General features: G+C 34.8%; 1 protein-coding gene across 1 annotated transcript; it reads left to right on the top strand.

Annotated features, from left to right (window-relative positions):
- The first annotated feature begins 1193 nt into the window (after positions 1-1193).
- LOC133333915 (thrombin inhibitor hemalin-like) lies at positions 1194-13492 on the top strand. The gene is made up of 4 exons (XM_061542229.1): positions 1194-1242; positions 3701-3895; positions 13053-13112; positions 13170-13492. The coding sequence occupies exons 1-4, from the start codon at positions 1194-1196 to the stop codon at positions 13490-13492; spliced, it is 627 nt and encodes a 208-aa protein (XP_061398213.1).
- Positions 13493-15472: the final 1980 nt, after the last annotated feature.

Raw genomic sequence — 15472 nt, 5'->3', positions numbered from 1 at the left:
TTGTGAAAATTTATCGATTTTCAGGTCATTGTAAACATTACAGCACATGGTCGTTAGTCAATGTTTCGTGCTGTTAAAATTGTCCATTCCGTATGCAGCACATCGAAATATTCGTCCCAGATCCTATTTTTGAAAAAAAAAAATATTCTATGTCATAATAGAGATCGTAATATTAAAAAAAATAAAAAAATTTTGACCATTGGTGGGAGGTGTCAGAAGGAGTGGACTAATGGGTCCCCTCTTTGGACTTGATCTAGGCTCGGAATGGATAATATGTTGTGCGAAGTTTGATCTAGGCCCATCCTTTATTCATAAGATAGTTGAAATTCCGGTTCCGTTACATATAGGTCCATGTTTTGATATAGACCCCAAACAAATGGTCCAATTGTATTTTCATGGCCCTAAGTTGTTGTTTGCAGAAAATTTTCGCAAAAAAAAAACGCCGTTGAATGTAGGTAGGTAGCCATAAAATTGTTCCAACTAATTTTAGCTATTTTGTTTATGATCCCAAATGCTATTTTTATGTAAGGAACTCCACCGATTTTACCTATTTTTAATGCATTTTTTGCTGATATTTGTAATCGTCATCCTTGTTTTGTCTTGTGATTTCCACTTTTGGCCAGTTTCATATTGACGTATGTTGTTATTGTCATACTCGAAAATTGAACTTTAGATTATTTCTGTTATCAGTTTTAAGAGTTTATTGAATGTGAGCGAGTAACAATGATGTCCAATACAATTATTATGAGGAATGTTTATGCACCAATGACAAGAAATCCTTGAGGATATATGATATTCATATATGTACTTTGTTGGATCTGCATAGAATCGATGTGAAAATCCAATTTATGCCAACTTTATAGATTTTTTCAATATCGTTCATTCCCCTTTTTTAAAATAAAGTGTATAATGAGAGATATTAATAATTTGTATCTGTGAAATTGGTTCGCTTTTCCTGATTGCATCCTCTGTAGACAGATAGCTGCCTGTATTGTACAAATATACTGTGATAAGGACAAATTCTTGTCCATGCTTCTAAATTGCGTTAATTTAATATCTCTACTATAATTTTGGCTCTCTTTACGGTACTAAAATTTGGCAACTAAATCATTGCCAGAACATGATTAGAATCAGTTGCTAAGCTTCCATTAATCAATTTTAATCTTCCATTATGTTTTCCTATAGTAGATAGCATGGCGACATGTTGTTCGCCCCAAAAATACAACGAATGGTCTTTGATCCGTAATGGGCCATTTAATCACACGACCAAAGAACATCCCGTAAAACACTTCATTTCACATTTATATTTACAATATGTACTTACATAAACAAGTGGTAACACATTACATACATATAGTACATACTTCTACTATATAGTATAATACACAGCATGACATTTCTCATCGGGTCCATTGAGACAACAGTACCATTGATCTCGGCTTATCGCGCTTAAAACCAAATCGAAGAAGCGAGAAGAAAATAAAAGAAAAAACAACAACAAATCTCTGGCTGTGGAGCACGAGTTTACGCTCTGATCACAACGATCAAAGAAAACATCTAACAAACAAAAGAATGTCTGGGCTATCAGTCGTTACTGGCGGTCCAGGCTATATTTGGTTATCGAAAATGCTCTCTTTATTTGTTGTTGTTGTTATTATTTGTGTGTCGATTGTTTGTGTGTGATGGTGTTTGTCCAGCAGCTGAGCTGACGTTGAGCCAAAGGAAAAAATAAGTATTAACGTTTTTCTGAAATTCATGGCATTACGCTTGCATTCGTGAGATTGTTCAAATTGTTCAAAGAACAAGAAAAAAACAACAGCAATAAAAATAAAATAAAGAAAAAATTATAAAAAAAAATCATAACGAAGAGTGAAATTCAAATGGGAAATCGTTTTCACTTTCGATTTATACGCAAATCAGACATTATTTTATATTGTAAAACGTGAAATTACAAAAACAACCAAGTATTGTGTAAAGTTGTCAGCAATCCTTTGAAGAAGAAAAAAGTATCCTGCCTCATTAAACAAAATCAGTATTCGTTAAAATAAAAAAAAAAACAAATAACGGTCGAAATGCGTTTCCTGTCACTTTGTTGTATTCTTTTTGGATTGATTGGATTACTGGAAGCAAGATCACGTATGTTTTATCGTCGATTATTTGGATAAGATATGAAAGTGTACAGAAATGCATTAAACGTGAGTTCCGACCCAATCACTATTATTTCGTTAATTGCGTTTAGGTAATTAAGTGAAATGATACGAAATTTAGAACCAAAGTTACGTGTCTTAACACATGTTTATTTCACATTTCCCCAAAAAAGGCATTCAAGTGCCCAAAATAGCATATTAATGGGAATTTCACAATGGCGCCCAACATAAGACTAAATTAATGTGTCGACTTTGTAAGCCTATTAATGTGGTAATCCTCATTGGCGGCCAACATAAGGTCCCAAACAACATTCAATGGGCATTTCTTATTGGCGCCCAACATAAGATTAAATGTAAGTGTCGACATTGTAGCCATAAATGTGTAATCTCAGCATCCTGTGTCCCGTGCACAAAAAAAGAAAAGCGTACTGTGTGAACAACTGAAGCCAATGGTCAATGACATTATTGGACCATAGCAATGCGGTTTCAGGCATGGCATATTCACCATTGACCAGATTTTCACTCAGCGTCAAATCCTGAAAAAGACCCACGAAAAGCACATCGACACATTCCACCTATTCGTCGACTATAAAGTCGGATTCGACAGCCCTATTCGTTCTGAGGCGTTTAAAGCCATGTCTGCGTTGGCCATTCTTGCAAAATTAATACGGCTATGCAGGATAACTATAACAGGCACAAAGTCAGCAGTTGAAAAAAAGGAAAGGTCCTTTCGGAGCCTCTCGTGTGAAATGACACTCCGTACACCAAACAACACATGTTACTCGCATACGCCGATGACAGCGACATAATGTGTCGAACATTGCGAGCGGTAAGATCCACCTTTGAACGAATTAAAAAGGAGTCTGCCAAAGTGGGACTGGCAGTAAATGGCGACCAGACCAAGATGACGCGCCAGACGTCCAGTAGACTCGGCTAACTGTGGAACTTGGAAACTACAGCTTCTTAGTCAAAGATTTTATATACCTCGGTACCGCCATAAATAAAACTAATGACATAAGTTTTGAAATTCGGAGAAGGATAGGGTTGGCCAACAGATGCTATTATAGAAACAAGGCCACTTCTCGCCATTCCAAACTCACTCTCTACAAGACGCTGATCCTATTGAATATAGCCGTCGAATGTACCAAGAGTTATGACATATATTCTCGAACATCGACATAGTTAGACATATCGAGCTGAAGCGACTACGTTGTCTAGGTCAAATTGTGAGAATGGATGTGGATGCCTCAGCTCAAAACGCATATAAAAGTGGTTCTCGCAGAAGGGGAAGGCCACGAATTCGATCCGATTCTTTGAAGGCACAAAACGTCAATGGCTATTTTGTTTCGGGTTCATACGCATAGATTTATGTGCTATTCTTATAAACGTTATTTGAAGAACCGAGAGTAGTTCTTATATTTTTGATCCAATCTTCATTAGGTTTTTTTTTGGTTTCATCATACATATCGAAACGTTTAATGCATTTTTGTCCACATGTTATTGTCTTCAAATTTTGAAACGTAATCAATTTTGAAACTAAATTCCCCAAACAGGTCCAGTCGTTGACATTTGTGATCGCCAGCCAACAATTACCGGCCTATGTCTGACATCTACCCTGGGTATTTACTACGATGCTGAGACGCAACATTGTCGTTATGTCGGCTGTAGTCCAGATAAAAAATTATTTGCCTCGCTGGATGATTGTGAAAAGATTTGCAATAGCAAGAGAAGAAGAAATCGTCGAAATCGCCAGTCGAGAAATCAAATATAGATGGCGCCTCTCCACCCACCCACGAAATAGCCAGCTGTGACGGATACCGCCAAAGATATACCAAAGTTTATTTTAGATATTTTTTATAGTTAAACGTTTTTGTCATTTGTATTATTGTTGTTGTATCTGTGACCATGGCTTCAATTTGAAAATGCAATTGCATTTAATGTGGATGCAGTTTCGGAGTATTGTTGTTGTATATTTTAAAACACACAAGAAAAACACACTGAGAATACAAATAAATAAAAAACAAAAATAAATCGTAATTTATTTTGTAGATAACGTACAGAATGCTGTATTTTTTATTTTAATTCTTAATTGTTTTGCGTTTTAAAACCAATCAGAGGCCGAATGAATTGACCGATTTAAAAGTGAAATGAAATATGTTTTTTGTTTTTTTTTTTTTTTAATTAACAATTATTAATGATTTGTTTATTTTCTTTATATAATTATCGCTGTCATTATGGAGGTTCATCCTTAAAATGTTATCAACAGCCGTTGAATTTTTATAGAAAAGCGTGTAGAGCATTTGTTTTACAATCCATTGTCCATGTGACACGTTTCATTTTAATCCCTAAAGTTTGCCTAGTGAGATAACCCCCATACGTTGTTGCAATGATCGGGAAACATTGAATTTCCACGACAATAACACTCTGGAACACAACATAATAATGACAAGAAAAACAGGAACTGATTATAATAGAGGTGGCAGAAATACAGGAACTTTGAATCGACTTTTTTTAATTTACACCATGAGATAATCACAACAGAGATTGAATATATCTCTCTTTTACATCAGTTCAAGATATTCGAGCTTGTACAATAAGTATTTCAAATATTTGAAGTACAATTATTCAAGGCCTTTAAAATCATTTTCAATTTCTTTATATTTTCTTAAGGATTATAATTTAAACCACATACAATTACTTTGAAGGCTGTGTGTGTACCGTACACATTTATCCCACATGTGCATCACATAACACACACCCCCACTTATCCTCTCAAAAATGCATAACTAATTCATTGTACTTTTCACACACACCCACATATCGATACACTCACACACGCCAACTTTCCCTACTTATGATAATGCCAAGTGTCCCTAGTCTTTCCACTGCCATTGGAATCCTTCTGCTAATTGCCAATGCAATTATGCAGTTTGCAATCGGCATTAACATAATTAACACCATTGCCATTGGAATGTCTGGCAACTAAACAGGGATTTGGCCAGGGGCGGACGTGCAATGCAGAGGAATGTTTTTACATTACAAACACCTGCAATTGCCATTACAACTTAATTAATATTAATTAATTTAGTTAAACGACTAATATTGAAATGGTCATCAAATATCTATGCATGAGTGTGTGCGTGTATGTGTGTGGGTATTTGTGTAAGTGTGTATAACACATACAGAGCTAATACAAATTTATACTCACCTATATAGTTTTAGAAATATGTTTTTTATATATGGATGTAATAACAATAATGATTTTAAATTGTGTACTTGTTTATTAGGGTGGTTGTTAACATTTATCAAAAGAATTTAATGTAAAAAACCAGTAAGGAAAGTAGTAAAGTAGGACTGGGCCGACTATATGATACCCTTCACCACTTTGGGTATATTGTACATATGTATCCTTACACTTGCATGTCAATGTTCCTTCGAAGGAACGTACTCATGTCTTTCTGCAACCCGTGGTAAATTTAATTTCATTCGGGCATATTTAGAGTCGTATGGAACAAATTTATGGAAAACGATTTATAGCAAAATTGATACGCGCTATTCGGTACGCCGCACTGTTAAAAATGTTCGAAATACCTATGGAAGCTATGGCTGCATCTGGACCAATTTCAACAAAACGCAATAACGTCATTCAAGTCTCAATTTGATACATTGTTCGAAATTTCGTGTTATTCGCACAAACATTAGGAGTGTGGAGAGTCATTTATGTAAAATCGGACGAATAAATATGTGAGGCCTATATAGAAATCTGAACCGATCCTAATCTTACCACACATCATTCTACATTTCAAATCCAAGAATATGTAGAACCAATTTTCTCGAAATTTTACACACATCGTTCTAGACTTAATTCAGTACGCTGTTCCAAATTTCGTGCAAATCGAAGGATATATAGGGACTTCGGTGCACTATTTACCTGAAATCGGACGAAACTATATATGGGAGCTATATGTAAATCTGAACCGATTTTTACGAAATTTTACTCACATCGTTCTAGACTTAATTCCGTACGCGATGCCAAATTTCGTGCAAATCGAAGTATATATAGGGACTTTGGTGCACTATTTAACTTAAATCGGACGAAAATATATATGGGAGGTATATCTAAATCTGAACCGATTTTTCCCAATATCAATAGGGTTCGTCCTTGGGCCGAATAAGTGACCTGTGCCAAATTTCATCCAATTAGGATTATAAATGCGGCCTGTACTTTGTCTACAATTTAACATGGACAGACAGACGGACGGACGGACATGCATAAATCGACTTAAAAAGTGATTCTATGCATATTCTCAAAAGGAACCATGTGTCTATCTCGTTTCCTTTTGCCTGTTACAAACATATGCACAAAGACATAATAACGTGTACCACAGTGTGGTGAAGGGTATAATAAAAGAGTGTACTGTTTGTCATTTTAATGTAGCTAGATATGAGATCCTGTTAAGTTGAAAATGTGGGATTTCATTAACATCAAAAAGTGCAGTCCGATTATATTTTAGCCCGATTTTTCACATACATTCCTACTTTTTCCACAATGTTACGTATTGAAAATGTGATATATCGGTTCCCGTTTTGGTATCAACCTTTATATTTGGATGTCAATTTTCTCTCAACTTATAAATATCGGTCCCTTTTGTTATAACCCCCATATAACAGTAATCCCACTTTTCGGTATTTTGAGGATTTCAGTAAAGATTTTCAACCGTTACACGTTTTCTTTATTTGTTCAAAGTCCTAGCCCAACTTGATTGTCGACACTTTGGTAGGTCGATTTCTCCTGGAAGCTCCAATCGGTTTTTGGTATTTTATATATCCACCTCATGGTGAGGGTGTTTTTACTTCCTTGATGTTGTGTAACGTGATTTGACGGATTGAGAACGATGGTTTTCGGGAGTCGGATGTGACGATCGGCAACGGTGATCGGGAATGTGATTGTCGGAAGCGACTACGACGATTTAACGGTGATCGGGAACGATGGTTGTTGGCAGTCGGCACAATGATCGGTTACGACGATTATAACGATGATCGGAAACATATTAGTAGTACATATTGACTAAGAGCTCGTACAACATACTATACCTAACTACGAACAGTAATCCGAAGCTTCTGTATGGAACTGAAATACTTATGTTTGCGATGTAACAACATGAATGAGACTTTTGTCACGTTACAGATGTTATGATAGTCTTTATTATTTATTTATCAATTTCCCAAGGAAGTGACTGTTATATTGGGTAAAACATTTCTTTGCAGATACGATTCATATTTTGACATATAAGTCATCAATTCCAATATTTTAAAGCGACATGGCTATAAGTATGCATTTAAAAGAGCCCTTGCCAAAACAATATCCATAATATTGGTTTGCTCTTAACATAGCCTCATATAGGATCCGCTTCCATGTCGCTAGTCGAATATAACGCTTTGCATTCCTGCATCATCTTTAAACTTAACTTCTTCTTCTAACACACAATTTTGGTATTTATAATATCTAATAATTTGAATTTATAATATCTAATAATCTGCAGATAAACTAGTTATCTGCCGTCAAATGTCAAAATCGGGAAATTGGAGTTTTCTTTTGTCCCTTTTAGCATGTACATTACTTACTTGCTAAGATGGCTTGTGACAGAACGTTTGTTCCAGAAGTTGAACTTAAAAAAGATCTCCAGGCGCGTCGGTATTATGTGCAGATCGTCCAATTTGAAAGACCCTGTTACGAGATCTTTCCATCGAATTCGTGGCCTTCCCTTTCTGCGTAACCCATCACTGGGTTCCCTTTTATATGCCTTTTTAGCTGGGGCATCCTCATCCATTCTCATAACATGACCTAGCCAACTTAGTCGCTGTAGGTCGGTGTCCGAGAATAGATGGTACAGCTCATGGTTCACTCGTTGCAATCCGACGCAGATCGGTCTATTGATCTTCCGGAGAATTTTTTCTCTCAAACACTCCAAGATCTGCCTCATCTGCTAGCGCAAGTACCCACGCTTCAGATCCATACAACTTTAGGGCTAATGAGGATATATACACATGGATACGTTAAAAAAATTGGGTTTAGATCCAATCGAAATATTGGTTTTAGACCCCATGTTGTTTTGGGCCAAATTCGTTTCAGACAATTTCAAGTCGATTTTTTTTAAATCAAATATTATCTCCGAAAATGGGAGCGATCAGGCCACACCTTCTGGTACCTTCCCCAAACATTTAAACATATATTTCTATAGAGCGACCTCTTCACAGATGGTCAACTATTTGACAATAAACATATACATTAAAAAAGCGAATGATAAAACCAGTGTGTAGTAAATCCGTAGACTTCCGCAAACCATCGGCAACGCCGACTGGCACTTTTATACTTGTTCATTAAGCAGAAATATTCGAAACATTTCATTTGAAGTAGTTTGTATTCGGAAATATTATATTTATAACTTTAAAACTATTATTGTACAAATCAAAATTCGACTTATTTAATTTGTAATTCAAATAATCGTACTTGAATTTGATTGGAATTACAATTATAATAATTTCTAACATAAATTTTCGAATTACAAATATACTATTTTTAATTATCAATGGAATATTCGAATTACTATTAATTTTTTTTTTGAAATTCAAATGGAATTATCGACTTACAAATGAATTTTGGATTGAGTTTGAATTGAGTGTGAAAAAATGTATATTTGTCGTGAGACAAATTATCGTCACGAATCGCGAATCCTCACATCTATATGACAGTACCGTATTTTATCATATATATTGACTGTTGTCGAGAATTATTTTAAAATAATATAAATTAATAATAATATTGAAGCATAAACCTTTGTTTATTTGTTTTATGTTTAGTTATTAAAACACATTAAAAATTGATGTAAATTATCCAAACTATTGTTGTTGTTAACTGTTATTGCTTTTGCTGTTGTTTTTGTTCTTGTTGTCACGCATTGTTTACCTTGGAAAATGTCAGACAATAACCCAATTGAAAGCTGTTAAAATTGAATTTCACTTTTGTTTGTAATATTTACTTAATTTAGTAATTAAATGTATCTGCGAAGCGTGTCAAATATCAAATTATGTTTTTCAATTATTCAATTCGTAAATGTGAATAACGACGACATACATACGCATACATTTTTGGTATATGCATATGAAAATTTCATTTGAAGTGAAATAAGTATAGTATGTGTGTGGGTGTGTATGCCTTATTACAAATATAAATTCCATTCATAATTAATTCAAGTTTTAGAAGGCAATTGCATAGATTTACTTATTACAATAGGGTGTGTCGGAGGAGTCACCAATAGTGACCAATATATTTTACGAAGTCTAATATCCATGAATATTTTTGTACTCAAATTCTCGTTTAGTCCTTCATCTCGGTAGTAAATCCCCATCTTCAGTTTATTTCCTGAATGTCGATAGGAATCAATCGTGCTAAAAAACCGTTGACATCAGCGGATACTTTTCAATCTACCTTGTCGCTCGATGTGCATCTCTCCCGCATATATACACATTTTTTCAACTGAATCCGCATTTATACTTAAGCATCCGTTATAGAAGTTGATCTCCTCCATGGATATTTTCCTTTTTTCCGATGGTGGCGGCTTCCGTGCGACATGTTTGTGAGACAATAAAATATCATCGTCCTAGGACCTGCAGTAACCGAGATAATTCCTAAGAATGATAGGTGGTAATGATTTTCACTTTTTCTTCTGTATCAAAATTTAGTGCCCACTACTGTTACCACTAACAAAAACAACAACGAGTGGCACGCTTGACTCAAATTAAATGCTGCGTTTAATTGTTTTAATTTAAAGTAATTTTTTAATACAATTATAATTGGTTAGCGTGTGTGTGTGTCTATTCACAGAGAACGTGAGAGAGAAGTAATCGTACTAAATCTGCTATGCTCCAAATGAATGCATGAAATCCGCAATGTCGTATTTTATGTAAAAACATATTTCGAATCCTATAGTATAATATTTTTGAAACTATAAATAAATTCTTCTTCAATCACAATAAAATCTGAATAGAATTGGAATAATTGAAGAATTACTGGAACGTGTATTAAAAAAATAAAAACAAGAACTTGACGAGTGTAGCAGGCGATAAGTATTAAGCACAGTTTGTTGTTAATGTCGTGATTTTGAGAATAAATGAAGTAAAGAAAACATTTGTTTCCTAGTCCGATAAAGATTCCTTTAGAGATAAAATTTTATGAGGTATTTTTGGTAATAATACATATGTCATTTATGTCATTGTGCAAATATTGAAAATGCTGAGTATTTTTTTATTGTGACAGACAAGACTTCCGACAATTTATAGTCGATTTACAAAAACACACGATGAGTCTCGAAGGAAGAAATCGATATATTTTGATATCTTCCTTATAAAATGTGAACGGAGTAATAAAGGCTTAATATATATGCACTATAAAACTACATTGTAAGGTTATAATAGGTTTGTGTGCCCCACACGAGTTTGAAACGCCGCGAAATATTAGATCCACTGTCAAATGGTGGTCAAATGTCAAATGGAACCAAAATTTTGTGTGAAAAATGTACAACATTGCATCCTATGGAATATATACAGTATATCCAAAAGGAATGGTAGAACTTTAAATATATGTATCAATTATATTTATATATGTATGTACACAGAAAATGGAATATATTCACATGTTTTTAAGGTGTCTACGTATTCTAATATTATTTAGTATTACCATTAGCACACCAGCGGTTACAAATATAGCGAAATATTTCCCAGGCTCGGAATATAGAGTCGCAGAAAGTTTAGTGGTAGGGTATCATATGGTCGGCCCTGCACCGCTCACTGGTTTTTAATATAAGACTTATAGATCCATTGCTTATAATACCTACCTATTGTTCGATTCAATCCAAACTTTGCACATCGTAGTATTATATCCGAAAATGGTATCCAACGCTCCACTATGGTATCTCCCCACAAATTGTCATTTTGAAAATTTTTAAAACCCAATTTTCAAGCTTTAATCTAAGCTGTGAATACAGTAGTATTTTTACCAATTCTAAATCAAGTGCCCCATGGGCCAACTTCTTCTGGTACCTTCCCCTCAAACGGCCAACATTTTAAATCCGATCTTGTCCCTCTGACTGTCTTTGGAATATAGAATTAGTATTTTTAACCGATGTGGGAGAAATATTGAGGCTTCTTTTATTGATTCAAACTTTGAACATCGTAATATTCTAGCAAGTCCGGAGATTCTAAATTAGGTCCGGAGATGTTAGCCAACCAATAGTCCACTCCCTGTGGCACCTCCCGCACAAATTGACCGAATTTTGAAAATGTTCAAATCCAATATCAAACTTTGAACATCGTAGTAGTTTTATTAACTCTAAATCAAGATCGAGGATTTTACCCATTCCTTTAGTAACTCAAAATTTTAAAAACTTATAAATTTCATATGAAGCAAATGGGGCATTCCCATACCATTGCACATCGTAATAATGTTACCCGAATCTACTTAAAATCCGTAGATGGAGTCTATAGCGCAACTTCTGCTGGTACCTCCCATACATTGCCGAGTTGATAAATACGAGTACATATAAATTATATAAAACGAATGGTGAATTCTGTGTGGCCTAAAATTGGTCTACCCTTATAAAACTATATAAGTTCGGTCCGAGGTTAAATCCACATGTTGGCCCAAATGTACCGCCCTATTTTTAATGTTTTTAAAATTTACGCTGCATTTTCCAAGCGAATAATGAAAATTAGTATTTGAAATTTGATATTTTTGATATTTTCTATTAGTTTTGCCTTATTTTAGGTACTTTATGGCCCTAGGCACATTTTCCCACTGAAGCGGATGTAATTGATGTACTAAGTTTCTTGATGGGTAAACATTCTTTGAAGAAAAGTTTCCATAAAGGTTTATGTTTTGAAATAAAGCCCACCCAAAAACTTCGGATCCGCCCAGCTGTACGGATGCAAATATGTCAACTTGAACTTTTCTTGCGTGGAAAACCTCCTTGCTAATATTATTACCATAGGTCACGATGACTGCATCGCTGAAAGAAAAAATAATCATAAGTTAAACTCTGCAAAGAAAATAATTTATTCAATTTAAATATTATCAGGTCATCAGTATAAGGTCAACGAGAGCTAATCTCAGTTGATAGAATGCCTACGAGGGGTGGTATGGAAAATTTAACAAAATTTGCCGACAGATATTTACCACCAGCCTATGGTTTGCGGAGGTCTTCGGAATTACACACAGGTTTTATTATTCACTTTATATGTTTCTATCAAAGAGGTTTCGGATTTAATGTTGATCAAATCGGCTATTCAATTCACTTCAAATTAAATTTACAAGTTTATAAAATATTGACCCTTTGTGGCAAAAAAATAAAAAATGAAATTAAAAATTTTATATCGTATCGAAGCGAAAGGTCCCTTTAACTGCTAGCTTTTTCAAAAACTTTTTTAATTTAATTAAAAGACTCTCTTCAGGGTATTTTTTTTCCAAATTTCCATAAGACCCTCCAAATTTGTTATTGTTTTGTCACACATGGTTATTTTGTTTTGGAAGCGCAATAATTATCACTGTCATCATCATGATCGACCATAATCTACATACTGCTAACAAGTCGTCCCACTTACTTTCCCCAACCAACCAATCTGCCATCCAGCCAGCCAAACACAAACAAACATTAGCCGCAGCCACTATCTGCAGTCACTAGCTGAGATTTTATAGAGAACAGACCTAATTTTGTCAAGCGGAAGAATAAATTCAAATTTTGTTGGTGGTTAATAAAAAAACAAAAATAATTTCAATTATCATAACCAAAACAGCTATGTGGTCATTTAAAACATTTCAATTTGCTTTTTTTGTGGCTATAATTTTGATAGCTACCAACAACCTGGTGAAGGCTGACACTAAAGCATTGGTCAATACTCCGGCTGCCAAAGGTAAATAAAATACTTTTGCATTTCAAATAAAATCAATAACGTGTTCTTAACTTCAAGAAAAAGATCCGAAATGTTTGCTACCCATGGAACCGGGTCCATGCCGTATGCGTTTGGAACGTTATTATTACAATGCCGAAACTGATTCCTGTGAAACATTTATTTTCGGAGGCTGTCGTGGAAATGCCAACGCGTTCGGCTTCAAAGAAACCTGTGAAGCGGCTTGTAAATCCCCATTGGTTTCCAAGAAAATGAAACCATCCACATTGAAATCCCTTACAACTTCCACCGTTCCCATTACGGAGAAGCCAACAGTGGCCACAACTGCGTCGTCAACGAAAGTGGTTACTACAGCCAAAGCACAGGTTGCCATTAAGAAGTAAACACGGAGAACATGTGAGGGGATTTCCTGTGAATTGAAGATTTTTTTTCGAATCTTTTTTCATCGAAATATTTGTCACACGCTTTAAAATAAATTAGTAAAATAAACAGCGTTGGGGTAATTCTATTTTTGTTGTTATGGCCAACCGACTGACTGGCGATTCGGTCGTAACGCCATGAATCATAATTGTTTACCTCCATTGCTTTGATTTTGGTCGCCAAGCTTTTATCGTTTTTTTTTGTTCGATGGCATCGTGCGAAAATTCGTGCTCGTAACTGGGTAGAGTTGATTGAACGTTTTGAAGAAACGTCCCTCATTAAATATACGATATTATTATTATTTTGTCGGAATAGCATATTTAAATTCGTATTATGGGTTTGACTACCCATTAACCAGAAACGTGACTTATTAGGCGGGGTATTAATGTTGATTATGATGAAAGGAGAGGAGGAGATGGCAAGAAGTAGGATTTTGTTATAGAAGTCTAGAAATTTGTTACTATAGATAAAATGAAGTTTCAGAACTTCTATATATGAGCTAAATAGTGGGTATTTAGACGAGCTGAATGGTATGAGTTCCAGATTCTACTATAAATGAGGTGAAGCGAGTCTCTATAAATGAGATGAAGGAAGAATTTATGTGAGAAAAGCTACATAGAGTATTTATATATGATCCTCTAGAGATGAGTTGAGGCTCCCTTAAAATTCCAAGACTCCAGCTCTATCGGTTTACCTAAATCCAAAATATCAAATTTAGTACAATTTAGTACACATACACATTTCCATTACTAGCTACATCATGTAATCCAATGGAGATCTTATTACCCAATTTCAGGATTCTAGCTCTATCGGTGCAATCTAAATCCAAACTTCATACATATCGCAATCTAACACCCCTACAGCGACCCTAACTCCAAATGCCAAAATTCCAGCTCTATCAGTTTATCTAAATCCAAATTTGGTAACATTTAGTACACATTAGTACGATTCTGAAAAACATTCTGCATAGTCCAATCCTACAGTCCAACAGTGATCCTAATCTCAAATTTCAAGATTCCAGCTCCATCGGTTCACCTAAAACAAAATTTGGTACCATTTAGCACAAATTTTCAAATATTCCTACATACCCAATGCTACAACCCCAACAATGACCTAACTTCAAATTTCAAAATCCCAGTTCTATCAGTTCATCCAAAATTCAAACTGTATCAAATTTAGTACAATTTAGAATCCATAAGTATGAATTTCCAAAACTATATCCATACCCCAATGATACACTCCAACACTAATCTTATTTCCAAATTTTAGTGCTCCAGCTCTATCGTTCCACTCAAATCCATATTTGGTACCATTATGTACATATTAGTTCAAGTTTCTAAAATTGTCTACATATCCCAATCCTACACCCCAACAGTGACCCTAACTCCAAATTTCAGGATTCCAGCTCTGTTGTACCAAATTTAGTACACTTCAGTATAAATTCACAAACTTTCCACAGAACCCAATCTTACACCCCATCAGTGATGCTAACGTCAAATTTTAAGATTCCAGCTCAATTGGTCCACCCAAATTCACATTTGGCACCATTTAGTACAAATTTCCAATATGTCAAGATTCCAGCTCTATCGGTTCATCCAAATTCAAATTTGGTACATTAGTACGAATTTACTACATACACCAATCCCACTCCTCAACAATGATCCTAACTCCAAATTTCAGGTTCCCAAATCTATTGGTTCAACCAAATCCAAATTTTACCAATTATAGTACGATTTTGTACTTTTCGTACACATAAGAACAAAATTTCCAAAACTACCTACATATTCTAATCCTACTCACCGGCGGTAATTTTAATTTCAATTTTCAGTATTTCAGCTCCATTTGTACCTCCAAATTAAATGTGTACCAAATATAGTACCATATAGTACTTTTCGTACACATGAGTACACGCTTTCAAAGCCATCTCCTTATATCGACCAGAG

The sequence above is a fragment of the Musca vetustissima genome, unplaced genomic scaffold (assembly GCF_032173495.1).
Source record: "Musca vetustissima isolate MV318-11 ecotype Yass unplaced genomic scaffold, APGP_CSIRO_Mvet_v1 utg1463, whole genome shotgun sequence".
Taxonomy (NCBI): domain Eukaryota; kingdom Metazoa; phylum Arthropoda; class Insecta; order Diptera; family Muscidae; genus Musca; species Musca vetustissima.
This window is presented reverse-complemented; position numbering and strand designations above follow the sequence as displayed.

Bases quoted from the DNA above. Each gene is read 5' to 3' on its own strand.
- LOC133333915 (XM_061542229.1), top strand. From the start codon at position 1,194: ATGGCGACATGTTGTTCGCCCCAAAAATACAACGAATGGTCTTTGATC. The intron at 1,243-3,700 runs GTAATGGGCCAT...TTCCCCAAACAG, and splicing joins CAACGAATGGTCTTTGATCC to GTCCAGTCGTTGACATTTGT. The intron at 3,896-13,052 runs GCCAGTCGAGAA...TAATTTTGATAG, and splicing joins AAGAAGAAATCGTCGAAATC to CTACCAACAACCTGGTGAAG.